General features: G+C 38.9%; 1 protein-coding gene across 4 annotated transcripts in view; it reads right to left on the reverse strand.

Moving 5' to 3' along the window:
- Positions 1-20,453, reverse strand: part of CCNY (cyclin Y) — a 126,074-nt gene that overhangs the window by 25,012 nt on the left and 80,609 nt on the right. For all 4 annotated transcript variants that reach the window (XM_059818331.1, XM_059818328.1, XM_059818330.1 and 1 more), the window contains 4 exons: positions 9,895-9,995; positions 6,324-6,359; positions 2,424-2,481; positions 2,204-2,323 (listed from right to left, as the gene is read on the reverse strand). In XM_059818331.1, coding sequence (XP_059674314.1) covers positions 2,204-2,323; positions 2,424-2,481; positions 6,324-6,359; positions 9,895-9,995 — 315 coding nt within the window. The remainder of the gene's footprint in view (positions 1-2,203; positions 2,324-2,423; positions 2,482-6,323; positions 6,360-9,894; positions 9,996-20,453) is intronic.

Here is a 20,453-nt window from a genome sequence, read left to right on the forward strand (position 1 = left end):
TAATTAGAGTGAGTGAAAGAAAGATAATAGCTGTAGCATCTTGTTCAAAATGTATTGTGATCTCCACAGATGTATTTCCTGCCTTCTGGCAACCCTCCCAGGAGGAACAAGTGGCAGACAGGGCTATCAGATTGCTCTCTGACGGATGGCCAGACGATGGCAAAACATAAGTGCCAGCAGGGAATGCTGCTCTCTTCTTCTCCAGACAGGACATCAAAATTGAAAGCACTTGGAAGGTTCATAAATACCAGTGTCAACACTATTAAGATTTCAGGAGTGTGGGGAAGGGGGAAGGGTTGATTGCTTTTTAACAGATTAATTTCCACATTTGAACATTTCAGAAACAACACGATCTGTCTCTGGGGCCCCTCCTGATGACACTAACAAATAAAGAAATGGGATCTAGAAGTACAGAGGAAACCGAGAACAGCAGCAGCAGAATTTCATACTTGTAAAACACTGTTTATCCAAAAACTCTGAAGCTTTCTGGAAAGAGTGGTCAGGCAGGTGCTATTATCCTGAAAACATGGGCAAGAATAGAAGAACAGTAATGCTCATCACTTGCACCAAACCTATCTGCAAATATCTGCATAGCCGCTTTGAGAACTAGGCTATAAAACAGTTTATCTGTTATCATTGTGTTGGGTAAAAAACCCAAGCCACCTAAGGTTTCAAGCACTAACAACTACGGAAACTGCCTCTGCAATATAACAAATGAGTTAAAAATATTTATACTTCATTGCAGATCACGCCAAGAGAGTTACTTGCAGGGAAACCACATGAGAACCAGAAGAGGCAAGGATGTAGTTACAAATGAAAGATACTGAAATATATGCCTGAGTTAACAAGATTTGTGGGGAAGAACTTTCCATGCATTGCAATAACATTAAGATATTGTTATTAAAAAAAAGCCCTCTTCCCTTCTACTAAACAGTGCCCTCATTGATCAAATAACCTAAGATCAAACAAGAGATAACTTCAACAAGGTTCCACTGTATTTGACAGTAGATTAATTAAACTACACAAGAACATACTGATTCACACAGTATGTCTTGCCTCCACCTGAAAACACCTAGTAAGAAAAGGGGGAAGGACAAGAACTTAGTGCAATTCTGTAAAAGAGACAGACAAAATGTCATTTCAGAAAACAAGTAATGGCTGGTCAAGTAACTAGGTAGAGCAGTACTTCAAAATGTAAGGGTGGAGCACTGCAGAGTGTTTCTTCCCCTATTTCCCTCATATTCCTGTTCTGTACTGGCTAGTACAATTCATTCTGACTGAGGAAAAGCCTGCCAACTAATCTTAGAAGCCAAGGGAGAGAGATTAACAGGGGAAATGAGAAGGTCTGGTCTTCAAAATCCACCTTCTCCAATTTCCCCTTCTTCCATCTCAAGTGCATAACAAAGCTGTTATGAAATCACATGCTGCAGTGGTAGAAAAAACATTTTGTTCTTTTAAAAATCTCTGAGTCAAGAACATGGCCAAAATCATGCCTGAAAGCTGAAGAAGCTTGTCAGAGTTGGCAGGATAAAAATTTCAGGAAAATTAAGAAATTCTCAGCTGGTGGAGATCACTTTAGCTCCTTTAATCCACATTGCTATGCTGATCCACACCAGCTGAAAATCTGAACCTTCTTTTGTGTCATGCTATTTTTAAGTAGCTAAACTTCAGCCTTGAGTACAATTGTTCAATCCTATGACGTGGTCCTGAAAGACAAGTACAGGGCAAGTAAAAAAGAGCCATCATCAACATGTCCCAGTCACTCACTGAATCCTTCATGTGCCCACCAATTCTTATTAGTGTGATTAAATTACCTACAGCTGTTCCAGAGTCTCTGCTGCGAGCTACAGAGCAAACCCCCCAAAAGTGGAAGCCTTTCCACTTTTAACATTCCCTCACATTCAGATCACTTATGTCACCTGTGTTTTCTATTAGTCACCTTGGTGGCCTGTAACATTATCACTCTGTGAGGGCAAGGCATAACCCCAGGTTTTGTGTCGCATGTTACCCAATCTCTTCTTCTATCACTTACTCTCCACAAGAAAATGAACTGTAGTATCTTTTCCCATCAAGAAATTCCCTTGGTCTCCAGGGTGAGAAAAAATTCCATGGCAGCACCTAGATCTATTAAATCATAAAAACCCAAGCTTTGGGAACAAAACTGGGTCTGTCAGATGGTTGATGTCATCCCTCAGACACTCACCAGGGTGACAATGGCACATTCAGCAGTCAGTTGAGCAGCACTGAACAACGTCCGAACAAAGCGGTAAATCTGTTTCTGCTCCGGGTCATGTTTGTCATAATCTGGTGGCACTTCGGATTTCTAAGGAAGAAATACTTCCAAATAGGTGACTGAAACAAAATGAAGCAGACAGAAAGAAAGACGGTTCACGTGAAAGGGAAGAAGAGGCAGATGAACTTACCGAAAGGGGATGAAGGTTTTCATCAAAAATATCTAAGAGCATTCTTCCGTCTGTGTCCCTAAAAGGTATTAAAACCAAAGTAATGTCATTATCTGAACACGACAGCACGCACCTCTCACAGACACAAGTGTATCGTTAGAACTCCAATACTCCTCATGCTGCAGGGTGCTTAGGAACACTGCAGAAATGTGATTTTCAAATAGAAGTTGGACCTATTCTGCCACAAGGTTCACGTGTAATATGAAATCCATATTACAAAGTATGCAAAAATTTTCAGCTTTCAATGCCGAAGACAAACAATTTTTGCACTCTCTACTGTGAGGCTTCTTCACAATCTAAGAGGTACTACTGCAAACATACCACAAAATCAGCTCAGCTTACTTTCCTTTTCTTGATCCTTGCAATTTCTTCTTTTAACTTATTCCTCCTCCTTCTCTATTGTCAACATCATGAATATTTACAAATATGCAGCACTATTTTTACAGTTAACCTTTAGTTAATACATACATACTTCACTTTTTGTTTCTTTGGAAAACCCTATCCTACTAATGATTTCTGAAAGCAAAAAGGAGTATATACAAAAAAAATCTCAGACAAAATAATATTCCTATTCATTGGTTTTATTTGCTATTTTGCTCTCAGATCCTTGTTGCTCAAGATCAGCATGAAAGTTGATGCAACTTCACAAGCCTAACATCCAGAATGCAATTTAAGATTTTTGCTGTGTGTAATCTTGGCAGGGACACGAACAATCACAAAAGCAAGTGGTATAACAGTACCAGTTAGAACTGGACACTTTATGGACAGATGCATCCATGTCACTCAGTTATTACAAGGCCATCTTTATTTATAGCATCCCTGGTACTTGGGTCACAAAGTTCTTAAGAGAGAAACCACTGAATATGCTATCTATCTTTACTCAACAGCACGTGTCTCTCAGAGCATGCAAACACGAGGTTTACAGCGGATTCATGTCTACAAAATGCACTTATTAGCAGCTAACAGTTAAACCTCAGCATCTGAAGGTGAAACTCTTTCTGCTATAAAGCCTGCTAACACTGGAAATAAACACTTTTTTTTTTAAAAAAAGGAATACCTACATTAAAACAAAAAAGCAGATTGAGATAATTACTAGAAAATTCATAATCAGCAAGGATTTTAGGCCAGACTCTCTTACCCCTACATAAAAAGGCTAGTATCTTAATGCAGAAGTAGTCTCACTGGAATCACCGATGTGCTACAGTAAACTGTGGCCCTTCACAATGAGAAGAGAGAAAGAAAGCATTTCCTATTTCATTTCTTCATGAGGTAGCTGCTGCATGCTATGGAGGCACATTTGATTGCCCTCAAAAAATCTATTACACACACACAAAAAAAGGAGTTGATAGGTTTTCGTCTTCATTAGAACAAATTCACATTGTTATCTTTCAAAAATGAACCATCTACTAATTGATCTAAGCATTTTTCATGGTTAGTTTGTTGGTGTTTATTTTATTTTATTTAGCAAATTCACCAATACTTATGCGTTCCTGCGAAAACAAGATAGGTGTAGTTTTTTACCACTTGTTGAATACCTAAGCACAACAAAAGCTACAGAAAGCCAATCAATATAACAATGATGGGAGACTCTGGGAAAAGAAGGAATGATAACTAGAATGTTACAAACAGATGAGATATGGGAAACATATGAAGGAATATTCTACTTTGTGCATAGTTTCTCAAAAAACTGGGACTGGTGAGAGTTTGGAATATTAGAAAGTAATTTAGTTATAAGCCTACTGTGCAGGAGAAAAGGAACAAATAAATATTGTCTGAAAAGAATTCTCTCTGGAAAAGCAGGTGCTTGACTCGTTTTCTGTCAAAATCAACTTTGAGTCTATATAAGAGTTACAGTGGTTTCTTACTCCCCACCCCCCATAATGAACCAAAATCTACCACATACGTCAACAACTTCCTTTCGCCTATAATGGCAGGAAACAGAACATATGTTTTGCTATTGCTGTTTCAGCAGCAAGTACAACTGAATGCTATTATCACGTTGTCCCTCCGTTCCTAAATCAGAGACAACCGAAGACAGAACAGTCATTTCACATCCTTCATTTCAGAGTCGTTAATTGAGGCACGTGAGCCTGCTCCAGCACCACTGCCCAGACCATCTGTCCCGCCTGCGACAGAGTGCACGTTTACAACGCACCTCCCCACCCCGGGCAGCTTCAGGAGGGAGAAGCAGCAACTGGTTCTTCCTGAATAAATCACCTCTCCCTCCCAAAAGCGAAAGGACAGATAGCAAGTTTCCCAAGAACAGAACATTCAGAATGTATTTGTTTTCAAGACACTGACATGGGGCTCTTTATCTTATAAAGGTTTAGACTCTCTGTTTACTAATTGTAGATCAAATTTGCATCAAGTTCTGTAAGACCACAAACGGGCATATTTTACTGCAGACATAAATCAGCTCCATGGCAATTGGCACGAAGCGAGCCTGGTGTACTTTGGCTCTGGATTCCTCCTGCTCAACTGGGAGCTCTTCCTGAAGTTTCTCACCCTTTGTAGTCCCTAATGCGCCCCACACTCTTGAGCCTTTTACTCAGCTGGCATGCTACTTAACAGAATGCTTAAGAATAACTTATCTCCACAAAATGTTAGAGTCTGATTATCTTTAAGATCTCTATTATTTACTCAAGCATAGTAAAAATTGACTAGTTAGCCAAACTAACCCAGGGATGATGGAGGAAAAGGGAAAAGGGAACCACAGACGGATAAACAAGTAATCCAAGCATGATCACTAATGCCTCATTTCCTGGGAAATGAGATTAAAAATTTGTGAAAATATTTCACTCCAACTTTTGTTTTACATATTGCCATGTTTCAGTCCAAGGCCCACTGACGTCTTGGAAAGTCTCCTAAGAGCTTTCAGCAGGGATCAAGCTCTAAGCCTTTCTGCCCTTGTGCACTTCTAAAGGTTTCTCTTTAGATGTCAGCCTTGTTTCAAGTAGTGCGATGGGTTCCAGTGACCTGAAACATGGTCCTGAATGACGTACCAGCTTAACTTTAAGCTTATGAGTAACTCCTTTTGTTCTAGTCAGACTTTTTACAGTCCAGAAGAAAAAAACATGCAAGTGGCTTGTTAGATCGAGATCTAAGCCAAGTTCTCTGAAAAGACACATTGAGAAGCCATGGACACAAAAGTCACTTAAAGTATTTATACAATCTCTCCTTAGAAATGTCAGGAAATACTACTTTATGATACCGTGACATATCACGAGGACAGGGAATTTAAGATACAAAAGCACAATTCAACGTGAAGAAAGCTAATTTATGTACCAAGTTACTTTTTAGAGAACCTATTTTCTATTCAATTTCAATCAACTTGACTGAGCAGAGATCTAAAACATACTACACCAGATGAGATAAGCCAGGTCCTGCTCTGTTTCTGAGGCATCTTGAATTACAGCTGTTCACAACGTCACTCTTACTGTATAATTAATGGTTTTTATTTCAAAATCAATTAACTGATCATTGATTTACACAGTTAATTTTAAAAGGTGTAGCGTAAAAAAAAAAATCTGAAAGACACTATTCAGATTTCTCTATACGTAATTGCAACAGATGCAACAATGCAGAAGTGCCCAGTGCACATAAAACCAAACACTGATCATCAAAGTTTTTCAATGCTGAACTGTAGTTCCAGATTTATGATCCTCTAATTTTTATTTTTCTAAGCAGAATAACATATATATAAAATACAAAAGAATATGTTTCTCATTTCTAACATGGGAAATAAGAATACTACTACCCAAAAACATTTTGAAAGAAACAGAGCATGTATTTTTAGGGTTTGGGCAGTTAATTTGTTTTGATTAAAGATATCTTCAGTACGAGACTTGATTATTCACATACCTGTTTTTGATGTGGTAATATATTGCAAGAGCTACGCTGTAAAGAAAAATACAGAGTTAGTATCTCAGGACTGTCAAATTATATTATTTGTCATATTAACATGCAAATTTAAAAACCAGCACAACACATGACTAAAAGTATCCTCAACAGCCTGTTTTCTTCTGTTCATTGTTAGATACCAGGAAAACTGCTGTAAATAGACCATTTTATAATATTTCTTCAGCACACTCCACGTGCCTCCTTTTCACTAGTAAGAAAGTACTTTACAAAAATCCTCATATTCCACAAACCGAGTTGCACATACCTTCCATTTAATGCCCTACTCCACTAAAGTCAATGCTAAAACTCCCACTGACTTCCAAGGTTGAAGATAAAGCATCACAGGCATTGGACATTCTCTTTTATTGTCTGCTAATGCTGCCAGGCTAACATGAAATGTTTTAATTACCATTGGCTTATGATTTTGTATTTAAATCCATTAACTTTTGGCTGTCTCTCTAGGTAGTTACTCACATACCAGACTCAAATACCAGGCTCCCACAGTGCTATGGCATCAAGTTACTTATTTTAACTCTGGAAAGACGACTCCCTGCTTAACTTACTGCATTATGCATTTCCCATGTTCTCAACCACACACCCAAGTACCTCTGTTTATATTCTGCACAAAGACAAAAATGCATCCCTAGATTCACAGAAAGCTAAGATTTTAATTACATATACAACTAACTGATCTCATTCACATTTGAGACTGAAGACAATTAAGACATGGTTTCTCATGGCTCTTCTCCAGTTTCCAACTCACGACTCCAGCTTTATCGAAGGACACATAGTTTACTCACGATAGAGCTTTATTGAAGGATAAAGCAGAACCAGCACCCTCCCTATTTGTTCCAGCAGCATAAAACGCAGTCAAAGCTAAAGGGGAAGCAGGAGGGAGGCGGGAGTTCACTGATTCTATTCGTTGTCAATTTGTTTTGTCAGTGACTCACTGTAAGATGCTTATGTCTTATACTGACGCAAAATTCCCCTCCTTATCCATAAAAGGTCTTTTAAAAGAGTCAATTGGTTGCTCTGTAATTTTGTTCCAGAATTTTTACACGAAAACTGACATACTGCGTGTTAGGAAAACAATATGTTGGAGCTACTCGGTTAGTAGAATTTTAAATTATTTCAGGTTTGGTTGTGGTGTTGTGGTTTTTTTGAACAGCCATGTAGAGGAAAATATTTTTTCTTAGTTGAAAGTAAATATATTTTACTAATTTTGTGTGAGCATTATAGCTTTTACCTGGCTTCATTAGAATTTTTTAGATCATCACGCTTTTTTAAATTTAATTTTTTCTATAGATACATATTTAAGGAATTAAGAGATACTGTGTAGCATAGATATCTAAAGGACACAGTCCTCACTCAACACAAAAACCGCATTTATGAATGAATTTCATTTGATTGACAGCTATTCACAAAATGAAGAAGTCCTAAAATTTAATTTTAAATTATGCCCCTAGGAACACACTTGCAGCTCCAGCTCACTTTATGAAAGCTGATGCAAGTATCTATGTGCAGAGCTTTGCTTGGTGCCCATATGGTTGCTTTTGTAACAAAATGTCAAATTCAGTTTAGGAAAATATTTACTGTTTAGAAATCTGTATCAGAACCTGAAGGTCTTTCAGAGCTGTAATAGATTAACTCAGATCCAAGTTTCATTCTGCTTTTCATACGCTGGTTCAGCTAGCACTCAGTGTGCAGGAAAGAAGCTTATGAAGCTTTCCATCACCCTGCCCTGGCCACCCCACAGATGCTGCAGATCTCCAGCAGATGCGCTAATATTTTAAACACACCGGTGTGTAACATGACCCAGAAGAAATAAATGAGCTGGATGAAATACAGCCCTCATAGATATACCCATGTGCAATAGTCATTTATCTGCAGAGACTGCCAGGATGGGGGCAAGAAACAAAGTTGTACTACAAAAGCAATAATCTTGCAATCTCCTCACCCTTAAATCTGTTAAATGTGCAGCCAGACAGGAGAGGAGAAAAGACTCCTCACCCAGAGGCCTCATGCGCCCGAGTCCACTTTCTCACCCCACATAACCCCTTTTCAAACCCTTCGACCTCTTGCAGCTTCCAATCCTTCCCACACTGGCATCCTGGCCCCAGCCCTGCACAACTCCCACCTGGATCCAGCGCCAACTCTTCCAGCCTAACGTGCACCCTCTCCTCCCTACAGCTCTGCTCCCCAGCACGCACCCCAAGTTTCTCCCAAACGCCACTACCTTGTCCACCCAGCTTGTCTTTCTGTCTTCTCTTTCACAAGGCTGCTGCTGGCCACCGTGGCCTGCTGAAAACACTTCTCGGCTGCTGCGGCCAACTGAACCCATCTCCTTTCCACAAGCAGTCTCAGTTCTGATGAAAAAAGGGACCCGAAACCCACCCAAAAGGCTGCAATTACAAAAATCTGCATGAAAAGGATTTTAGAGCAGAAGAGTATGAGATTCCAGGAGGAAAAAAAACCCTCAAAACAAAAAAAAAATTTTCCAGCGTTCATCTGAATTATTTTTAAGTTACTAATTAAAGAAACTTGACAAAAAGCAAGACTATATTTCTGGCAGAAAGAGCTGATGAGGAATTAGGTGTCAGTCTGACTGCAAATCCCTTCTCCACTCCCCTCTTTTTACCTTAAACAGAAAAGTTAAGAACATATTTTAGTGATCGCCAACATTACAAACTCCTTTGGACGTGTTAGTCCAAATATATTTGTCTCTCATGTAAGTATCTGCATAGCACAATTTTGTCTTAATAAATTTTTGCATCTGAGTGCACCAAGGTAACCATCCTACAAACAACTCAATAGAGTCTATCAGCAACCATAATAAACAAACAGCATAAAATGCCTGAGCATTTGTTCTCTCATTTTTCCCCTTACTGTACAAAATGTAAAGAACAATACTCTATAAATATTAATTTCATTTTTCTCCAAATGTAAAAAGGCACCAGTGAAACCTGAAATGATCATCTGAGGCATCAACCAAGGGTAAGCCCGTGTATGCACCACATACAAAGCTCCCAACTGTGTAATAAACTGCCAGTCCCCTTGTACTCAATAAGGAAATTAATCTGGAGGCAATTAATTTCCATTTCAAACAGAAAACTGGAATGGAAGCTTAGCAAATGAGCATTTTCTCATGAACTGAAAAGAGCTCTTCAATTTCAGATAATTCTGAAATTCTGAATAAACAAGTACCCAAGTAAGTTTTGAGGACTCATCCAAAGCAAGTACCCAGTTGAACGTTGAAGCACAAGGATTTTAGCTGCTGGAATTTGAGATCCCTAATTGCTGCTTTCTGTTGAGATATGCAGTACTGGGAGTTTGGTTCTGCATGGACCTAAAATAAGAGTAATACCCTTTGCTCACCTGGAGCATGCCTCTGGAGCATGACTGGATTAAATAAATTTACTACTTCAAAAACCAAAACCTTTGAAGCTTGCTTAGTAATGGTTCAGAAATATGTATACATAAATACACATATATAATGTAGGTTCTAGGAAAAAAAAATAATTATAAAACCCACCATTTGATGGTATACTTGAGGTTTGGTTGACTGACTGTGCTGTCATCCAGGAAAATAGTGGAGCAGGAACTGTACTTCCTTCTCAACTGCCCAGGAGGATGCTATGAAAAACATGCAAAAGAACAATGGCAATTATGTAATACCAAAGCATTTTTCTGAGGAGATATAAGAAATGAGAAAAAACAAACTTCTCTGTCTCTCACAATGACGCAGTAATGGGATCATGTTTTGATGCAGTTCAGAAAGTTCAGAAATAATTACCAGTGCAAAAGTCACAACAATCCCTGCCTGAGCCTTGACTAATGCTTTCCAGTCCCAGTCTCCCCTCCATCCCTCCTTCCCCAAAACCATGCAAAATTTTTTGTGCAGAATTACTCAAATACATACATACATTTGGAAAGCAAAACCAAACAAGACCTATGTTTCTGTCCTCATTCCGAAACAGTAAGTGGCAGAGTGAAAAAGAAATGTTAACAATGAAGACTCATTTAGAAAGAGATACAAAACCATGCTTGGAAAAAAGAGAATTTAAAAAACCTAACAAACTCTAACAGAATGAAGTAGGGGAAAGAGGTCTTTACAGTAAAACTACTAAAACCTCTAAAAATTAATAGGGAAAATTCAGAAAATTTAATTCATCAAGAATAGACTGTTATTAAACAGGAAGAAAATTGATCAAAGGATGTAAGAGAAAGTGGATATACAAATAAAGAAACATATCTCCTAACAGAAAAGATTTTCAACAGATTTCAATCCTATTTCTGCGCTACCTCAGGAAAACATTAGAAAGCTCAGACACAAAAATTACATTTGACAACACTACTTATTTCTGAAGATTTTTTCTTGAGAGGGCTTCTCCTTCAGCTGTTTAGAGCAGCCAGCACTTCACCGGTCTAAAGATAATAGTTTCATCATATCAGCTAATAGCTATCACAGTCATTAATGCTCTTTGATTTTATCCTTGCTTATTCTACCTACAAGAGTGAATAACTTGACCAACAGTCTGTGTCAGGAAAGTTAAGACCAGTCAAATTACATGTTTAACTTACAACAGAATAGATTTAAAATTCAGTTGGCACATCCACATGACAATTTTTATTTGCCTTACAATGAATGTTGTTTCCAGAGTTTCAGTGGAGAGGCAAGTGTCAATACCATCAGTGGAATCCACAGACATTTAGCAGCTTGGAGCAACTGAGTACCCATGCTATGGGGTCCTGTGACTCCTACCTCAATACATCTTCCCCTGCCTTATTTCCAAAACAGGTATTACTTCAAATGCCAGCACTCCATCGTCTCACTAACATTTAATTTTCTATAGGCAGTGGACTTCTTAGCAGCATTCATTAGATACAGAACAGACAGACTCCTGGTAAAACCTACATGCATCTGAGTCACCTTTCTGTTTTTCCCAGCTATGAGCAAAAGAGCATTCAAAGTCTTCCATTTATTGAAGAAAATAATTTTCAAAAATTCTCCAGGAGTTGGGAAAGGTACTTTGTGATAGTTTGGAAGCTCACAATCCATCTACCTTCCAAGCTATTATATGTTAAGCAAGGCAACAAACAGAAAATTTAGTAGCACTGGAAGCATTAATGCTGTAAAATGTATTCACTAAAATTGATGTACGTATACAGAGAGAATGACTAGGGGACTGGTGATTTATAGCTTTTAATCTACCAGAGCTTAGTTCAAATTTCTGAATTAGACTGTTGAGTACCTTCCGAAGGCATGATAAAGGCAAAGTAATTTAAAGACGACTGAAAATGAGACTGTTTAGTGCTTGGAAAAAAGAGAGCGGTACAGACATTTCAGCATCATTTAAAAAAAAAAAAAGGCACATCGGAAGTTTTAATTCTACATTTTAAGTGTCGATATGTTTTAAAAGTTTAGATAAAATTTAAGATAAATGGACTGTATTCATTCAAGGCAAGCAGGAGTAAAAAACAGAAAACAACTCTGTAGCAACACCACTATCAGATTTAAATTTTCTTATGTAAACAGCACTCCAACATTTGATACATGTCAATAGAGCCATGCACCTTATTTCTGAAACTACCACATCACAGAACTCTCCACGGTTTTCAGCCCACATCACACTTTGTTAGGCTTAGAACTTTTCACACTTCAGAAAAATATGTGGTGTCTTATGCCTCACTTTCTGTTCATAACAACGTTCATAACAACTTGGCAAGGAGGGGTACCTCTCCCAGTCTGAAAAATGGTGCCAAGTGTAAACCTACTACCTTGAATATATATACACATTTGTGCCATGTGAATAACTAACCTATCGGTAGATCAACATTCCCAGCTTCTACTCTGGCGTCCAACTGCAGCCACATGGTATGCCAGGTAACAGATTTCCTACCTTTTCCAAATTACTCGAAAACACCCTCAGTTTCATATTCTAGCTTGACTAAGCTGGAAGACATCTCAATTCCCACAGTTCAGTCAAACAGGCTTTTCTGAACCTCCATAAAATGCTGCAGGTGAACCTTCTCCATCCTTGCAAAGGACGAAAGAGGTTACTGAGCATCACCTCAGTATTCAGCACTGTCCTATACAGAAACCCTCTTCTGTGTCCATTTCAATGGAATAAGTCCACCCAAAACTGTACAAGAGCTAAATGCCTTCACATTTCAAAACCGTCATGTCTGACCACAAAAATCTTCCATTTAGACAAGTCAGAGAGGCTCTAAGCAAGAAAAATCAGAAGAGCTGAGAAAGAACATAGAGCCTTTGAAGAAATTAGCCAAGCCCTCTATCATTAATGGGATCCTTTTCTCAGGTTCTGTCCCACCATTAAGGCTGACATGGAGGAAAGGATGGACTGGTACAGCTCCTTTTCTAAATCCATACACAAACATCACAGTGAGTATAGGACACATGTGGAGCCTTGACAACCTCTGCTACAAATATGTACAAATTAAAAACACTTCATTGCCATGAAGTGGGATTCACTTTAAATACACTTTAACTTGCAGTAGTAATATTTTAGTACCCAAGCTGAGATTCAGTAGATGTTATGCTTCTCAACTTCAGCAAGACTTCTGACTTCATCTCACATAAAATTCCCAAAGGGCAGAACAAGGAAAACGTGGTAGGTAAAAACTTAGAAAACTATACTCTGGTTACTCAGGGATCACTTTCAAATTGGAAGGTTGAAGTAAGGGACATTCCACAGACTTCTGGTCTACTCAATATAAAATATTAAGCAATAACCTTGATAACAGAATCAAGGTATTCTTTACGGTATTTGCAGCTGGCATTAACTTGTGGAGGACTAAAAAAATTCATTAGAAAACAAGGTTACAATCCAGAACAATCTTGATAAACTTGGGAATTGGTCTGCACAAAAATACATCCCTGCAATCCATTAAGAACAGATGCAAGGCTGTACAGTTAGAGAAGAATCATCTCTCTAAATATAATATGGCAAGCAACTGTCAAGGCTGTCATCGAAAGGATGTTCAGATCACATGACAACAAATTCACTCTTTTATAAAAAAGGAAAATACCATACAGGATTTATAAATAGAATTGCCATGTATACAACAGGATGGAGCACCCTTCCACTCTGCTCAGCTAGAATATTATGTCCAGTTTTGACCACGGTATTTTAAGAAAGATGAAGTGATTTCAGAGAGTCAAGAGGAGAGAGCAGCAAGATTAAACAGAGGTTTGAAAAACTTGATTTAGAAGGAAAAACTGAAAGACCGGAGAGGTTTTCTCCAGGAACAAAGCAACAATATTGGCCTTAAGTCATGGTGAAGGGAGTTCCAAAGAAGGGAATGTTGTTCTCCGTGACCACTGTGGATGGGATAAGAAAGAGCAGCTTATATTGAACTAGGGAAAATTAAGATTGGACATGGAGTATGAGAGGAGGTGATGGCAAAAAAACCCCACCCCAAACTATCACCTTTTTTTAATGGCAGGGACAGCTTGAGTGACTTGAGCAGTGACAGAATCTCCATCACTGAAAGTTGTAAAGAAGAGGTAAAACAAACATATGCCAGGAAGATCTTAGATGCTCTGAGGCAAGAAACCAGACTGAACAACCTCTTGAGATGAATTCTGGAACAATTTTCTATCATCTTGCAATTTCTTTTGGTGGAGAGGATTTGTAGCTTTTTACTCCAGAGCAGTTGTTATTTTTCTCATTTCAACCGAAGACTTTCATTAAGAAATGCTGGCAATATAGGTTACAATAACTACATAATAACTGTTTTGTGGAATTTCTTTCTTTACAGAAAAAGATGTATAACAGAAAAAAAATTGCTTTATAACTTGCTAAGCTTTTACGTGTGTTACAGAACAAGCTCCAAGAGATCAAGATTCCACTTAATGCCAAGTGTTTCTAGCTCTTAAAAACAGGTTTCTCCCTCTTGCACAGCTAGTAACAAGGAAATACCACTGCTTTATTTTTCTCCCAGCTTCATCCTGAAACTTTCCAACCTTCCAAATCATGTTTGTTTTAAGATGTTTGAACAATACGATTTACTTGGAGCTTACATAAAATAGATCTTATCAGAAATAGAATGGCTTAGTTTGCCATCTAAATCACACAAGCTCTGCAGAACTGTTTCTGCGTACCTGCTATGAAAGGAATCACAACAACTTCCTAACTAATTCACAATGAAAATACACAAAAGGATGAATTTCTCTCAGCCTTCATTTTAGCATCACTCAGAAATTATACATAAATTTGTTGGGAAAGGGGAAGTGTTACTATTTCTTTTGTTAAAATAGTCATTTCAGGGTGTTTTTTGGTAGAAACATCTAATGGATGGGTGCATACTGACTGAAACTCACACTCAGAATTGACCAGAAGGGATACCAGCCAGCTCTGTCCTGGAAGCTCTTTAGCTGCACTAGTATGGCTCTCTGCCCTGATGCTCAGCAGGATTTGTTCATTTGGGCACAACACTTCCCTAATGAAGCTATACAGCTTTTGTACCAGAGCTGGCCTTCAGCCAGTCAGCTTCCAGTTTGGCAGAGGAGCTTTAGACTTTTTCGATGTTCTTTTGCACTTGTCCATCAAAAGATAATTTGCAGCTTCTGTTCTAAATAATGATAATACTGTCTCTTCTTCCATCAAACCAAGTGTAAGTTATTGCATGATTTTAAAAGGTACTATTAAATAGCATTTCCCCCCATGGAAAAATTTAGGCCTGCTTGCACCCATCTGTGGAGACATGCCCATTAGCTTCCAGGCAGTAGAGGCTGGCCAAAATGCTAATAGGCAAAACTGGCATGTAAAAGTATACACGAAGCCAAATTACAACAGCAAGCAAAAATACCAGGATTGCTTCTGACTTGGAAAAGGGAGGTTCCTATCCTGGGGATCTTCTGTTGCTTCAGGACATGATTTAGTTCTGACAACATTTTTCACAGAAGAAACATGATTTTACAGGTCAACAAAGTGTTTCCAAAATCAAGCAAGCCACGCAACACAACTCTCTGCACAGCGCTGCAAAGCTCTGCATTTATTTTCATCTTGCATAACAATACTACAGCACAACTGTTGACATTTAGTGGCTAGATATGGGTATATTCACCTGAACAAAAGCTACAGAAAACTGCACCATTGTGTGCTTTACCTTTCTCTGCCAACATCTACAATAAAAAAAAGATCCAGTCCAACCACTCATTGTACCTCACTGGTCTATGACATGATTCAACCTTGTCCTCAGTTCATTAGTCTCACCAATGTTTGACAATGTCCAAAACTGATGCCTTAGACTAGATCTGTACTTGGAAGTTTTTTGCTCTCTAAGCTTGTCCTTAGTAATGTCAATTGTAGAAACTATGTCACAGTACCACTGAGTTCTTGGGGGGCTCAGCAACCATTGGTAAACTCTTCTGCAGCACACACAGGCCCTAACCACTGATAAAGCACCCTATTTTACAAACCTGAAAAGATTAGATATTTCTTTGAACTCTAAAAGCAGCTTAAAGGCTTATATTTACATAGCGTATAATTGCTAGTGTTGTGCAATTTGACTGGAGGGCCTTTACTAGGCTCCCAAGCACAGCAAGTATTATATAGCAACCTTGTAAAAGAACTCTCCTGTGTGCTCTCATTCCACCTTAAAAGTTATTTTTTGTTCCTCCTCCTCCTATAAAAGTTTGCCACTTCATATAACTTATTGCCTTGAGGCTGATAGGAGAGGTAAAATTCTTCACCCTAGAAGACAGGAAAAGAAGCAAGGGACTGAAAGACATTAGAAAAAAACATTTCAAGCAGTGAGTTTAAGTAAGCCATTAAAGAAAACCCATTGATTCTAACTTACTGGAAGCCTGAAAAAGCATCTTAAACAGCATCTGTTAGGAATGGCATCAGCATAAGGAATCTGCTAGATGGGCCAGATGGCCTATAAAGGCCCTCTCTAGACCTGTTTTTTTGTGATCTTGCAATGGAGAGGAGTAAAGACCAGATTAAGCAATCTCTAGGAGAGCTTCAAGAGCACCTGAGAAGCCTCTAATCTATCTTCCAGTTTATCTTGTTCTTCTCTAAGGAATGTTAATTAAAATATCTTAAGGAATTTGGACAGCAATTATAAAACTTTACAATAGCCAGCCTCAGGCACTTAACCAAAACAGTTCACATTTTATGTTGTGCTTTGCATTTTTCATGGATTAATGCACTTTTTAGACTATGTTCTCATTTCAGCATGTACCATATTTACTCTTATAATGACCAGCTGAAAGTGTTTGATTACCAGTCACATGCCTAGTAGTTTTACAATAGGGAAGCAGAACAGTCTCTTTATCCACTCTGACAGGAAAATTTGCGGGCTATACAGGAGCAAATACCATACATCATTTCAAGCATGCGAAAACGCTCACAGAAATTTCTTGTGCCACACCACATACAGCAAAAGACCCCTCCGTTCTCCACTAGTCCCCATCAGCAGGACAGCTGCTGGGAAGAAGGTTCCCCTGATGTGAATCACTACAGGGTCACCTACAGGGACTGGGGTTCTGACATGAATGATACCCAGGAACTTTTCCCCAGAATGCTGAAAAAAAAGTTAGTCTATACACAAATGTAAGTTTTTCTACTTGGAATGATAAAAACAGTATTAGTCCGCTGGGATTTGAATATCCAGTTGCCAGGATAGCAGACTGGAAGTCATGTTCAGATCCCTAAACAAGACTATGCTGAAAGGAAGCTGTTGCTACAAGGCTGATGAAGGGTCTCGAGAATAAAAAAAAACAAAACCCAATGCTGAAGAGAAATATGACTTCCCTTTTCCACAGGATTTCTCTTCAGAAATATTCCAATATGCAAAAAATTCCCCTTATTTTTAGTGGATATTACTGCTCATAAACACAGACTCAACTTTAAAAGTGTATCTTGTCAAGAAGAGAAGAAAGTACTTTGGCAAACAGCATTTTCATCTTGTCTGAAAGGGAAAATTTCTAGCAAAAACTTGATAGAGAAATCATAGAATCACAGAGTAGTTTGGGTTGGAAGGGACCTTTAAAGTTCATCTAGTCGAAGACCCCTGCAATGAGCAAGGACATCTTCAACTAGACCAGGTTGCTCAGAGCCCCATCCAACCTGACCTTGAATGTTTCCAGGGATCATCTACCACCTCTCTGGGCAACCTGTTCCAGTGTTTCACCACCCTCATCGTAACAAAATTTCTTCCTTATATCTAGGCTGAATCCACCCTCTTTTAGTTTAAAGCCATTACGCCTTGTCCTATCACAACAGGCCCTGTTAAAAAGGCTGTCCCCATCTTTCTTATAAGCCCCCTTTAAGTACTGAAAGGCCACAATAAGGTCTCCCTGGAGCCTTCTCTTCTCCAGGCTGAACAACGCCAACTCTCTCAAGCCTTTCCTCATAGGAGAGGTGTTCCATCCCTCTGATCATTTTTGTGGCTGTCCTCTGGACCCGCTCCAACAGGTCCATGTCTTTCCTGCACTGAGGACTCCAGAGCTGGACGCAGTACTCCAGGTGGGGTCTCACCAGAGTGGAGTAGAGGGGCAGAATCACCTCCCTTGACCTGCTGGCCACGCTTCTTTTGATGCAGCCCAGGATGCGACTGGCTTTCTGGGCTGCGAGCACACATTGTTGGCTCATGTCCAGCTTTTCATCCACCAGTACCCCCAAGTACAAAGAACTAGCTACTGCAAACAATAATAAAAATTTCACTCTTTCTTCACCCACCCCCAAAAAAACCCATAAAACATGTCTTGCTGTTTGCTTTCTTTGTTCAGGCAAAGATACTGATGCAATCTCTCCTCTCTGAAAAAGGAAACACCTCTATCTCAGTCTGCATCTTTATCTCCCTCAGCAGCTTGACTAAGCAGATTAAAAGAAGACAAGTGCACACTGAAGCAGCGTTAAAGCCATAACAAAAAACAACTGCCAGTTCAACGGGAAAGGGAAGCAGAGTCTGCCACAACTGCTTAGAAATTAAAATAGGCTGGAAGAAAGCAAACACTCCAGGTATACTGTAGGTAGGTATGCAAAGGATCCAGCACCAACCCCAACCTGTCGTCAGTCTCCCTAGGCTCCGTGGGAAGACTGAGAGATGATGGCTTCTCCACAGCACCCTGTCACCCCCATTTCATTCCTTCCCCTTGCCTTCCCAACCCCAAAAAAAGAACAGCTGCTGGTTGTTCCATCACACCTACTGGCAAGGTCAATCTGAAAGTTGGCAACTGCCAGCCCTGGACAAAGTGCAATAAATCAAAGCAGGAACCCACTATTTGTATTTGGGGATGAAAGGAAACTATTCAGACAATTAAAATACTTTACAAAGAGCAGCAAGCTAGAAAGGAAAAGAACAGTGGTGTCATCATACTGAGAAAGTGCATTTTTAAATGAAAAAGAGTCAGTATTAATTCATTAATTTTTTCATTTTGAAACTGTATTTGTATAAACTACTATTCTCATCTATTACTACACAGAACTAGACAAGCAGTTAAAGAAGCAAAAGCACAACATTTCTTGATACTTCTCTTGCTAGCCAGCCACCCTGATCATTTGGGAGATGTTCAACTCTGCCTGGAAAATTCCCAAAAAGATATTGCACAAAAGGATAAAAATACTTTGTTGCTCATCTTGGTTGGTTGTCACAAAAGGAGAATAAGTATAAAAGACTTATAAAAGAAAAAAAAAAAGATGACGTTATGGAAAAACCACAAAAGAGAACACTGCTGCATTATGGTGAGTTCTTGTAAAAGGAAGACAAAACAACGCTCCAAAATTTATGTCCTCTGGCTTGTTTCCTCCAGAGCAGATGTGGGGACCCAGAACTTCACATCAACAACGAAAACAGATGAGTTGCAATAGCTCCTGTTAGAAATGCACTTAGCACACACTGAAAAATGGTGGAAGAGAACTGATCAACCAATAGGGTATATCATAAATTTGCTTATCATGTAAATACTACCCATCAGTTGTCACATACAATTCTTAAATCTAACTATTTCCTCAGATTTCTTCAAACGAGGTGGTCTAGGAAAATTACGATGGTTCCCTGCAGTCTACAAACCTAAACACCAGCTAAAGGCCACAGCAACCACTTCAAAAATGATCACCAGTTTGTGTATCAGCTTCAGCAGAGTGAATATTTAGGAGGTGCTGAATGAATACTCACAGGTGTGCTGAAGTCAACCATACATCTCAGTAACAACTTAAATATCACAGGCCACATTTGAGAATATAGTTCATCTATGCGAATTGGCTAAAATCTTAACTGACTTGCAAGGACACACACAGAGAAAGCCATGGTAAGGACTTCAGCTTCATAAAGGATATTTTTAGCTTTGTAATTCAGAAGTACTTTGTAAGTACAAAGTCAGGCTTAAGGTAGCAGTAAACCAGACTACTGAGGGAAGTTTACATTGCTGCAACCTTAGCCAGTGCCTTGAATGACACTTTAAAAAAAAAAAAGGAAATTAGGAAGAGGTATAGTGCTTAGGGTATCAACTGCTTGAGCTGCTACATTGAGCTCCCAACAACACAACTCCACAGTGATATGATCAACCTTCCCTTTTCTGCAACAACTCCAACATTGCCTAAAAATATTTTATACCAGGGTTTGCAACAGTGTGCTTCCAGCAGCATTTGTAATAGTCATCTTTGTTTAATCCGCCACAGGAATCCACTCGCAGTCTGCCTAATGCAGAACACGTCTTTTACATGACATGAAATGATTCAGGACACATGAGAATTTCATCCATAACACAAGGTGGACACAGAAACTCAGTTAATTCCTTGCTTTGCAGTGTCTATTTGTTCATTTTTTTGCATTGAACCCTCCAAGTTTGAGGCTAAAAAGACTGCTGGAAGTTACTGAGCACACATTATTAAGTTTACAGGAACCCAGAGCATTAACTTTGCAAGTAATTTTATAACAATATAACTGCACTGCAAACCACCCTCACGTGCACTATAAACAATAGAAATGTTTTACAGGGAAATAGAAGGTGGGAATCATTGAGAATATCTGCTAGCTTGGTGGGACCAACTTTAAGGCTTTTATAAGCCTCACAGTAGTTCATGACTTTCTCAAAATCTTAAATCTTGGGAAACTGTG

The sequence above is a fragment of the Gavia stellata genome, chromosome 6 (genome assembly GCF_030936135.1).
Source record: "Gavia stellata isolate bGavSte3 chromosome 6, bGavSte3.hap2, whole genome shotgun sequence".
In the NCBI taxonomy this organism is placed as follows: Eukaryota; Metazoa; Chordata; class Aves; order Gaviiformes; family Gaviidae; genus Gavia; species Gavia stellata.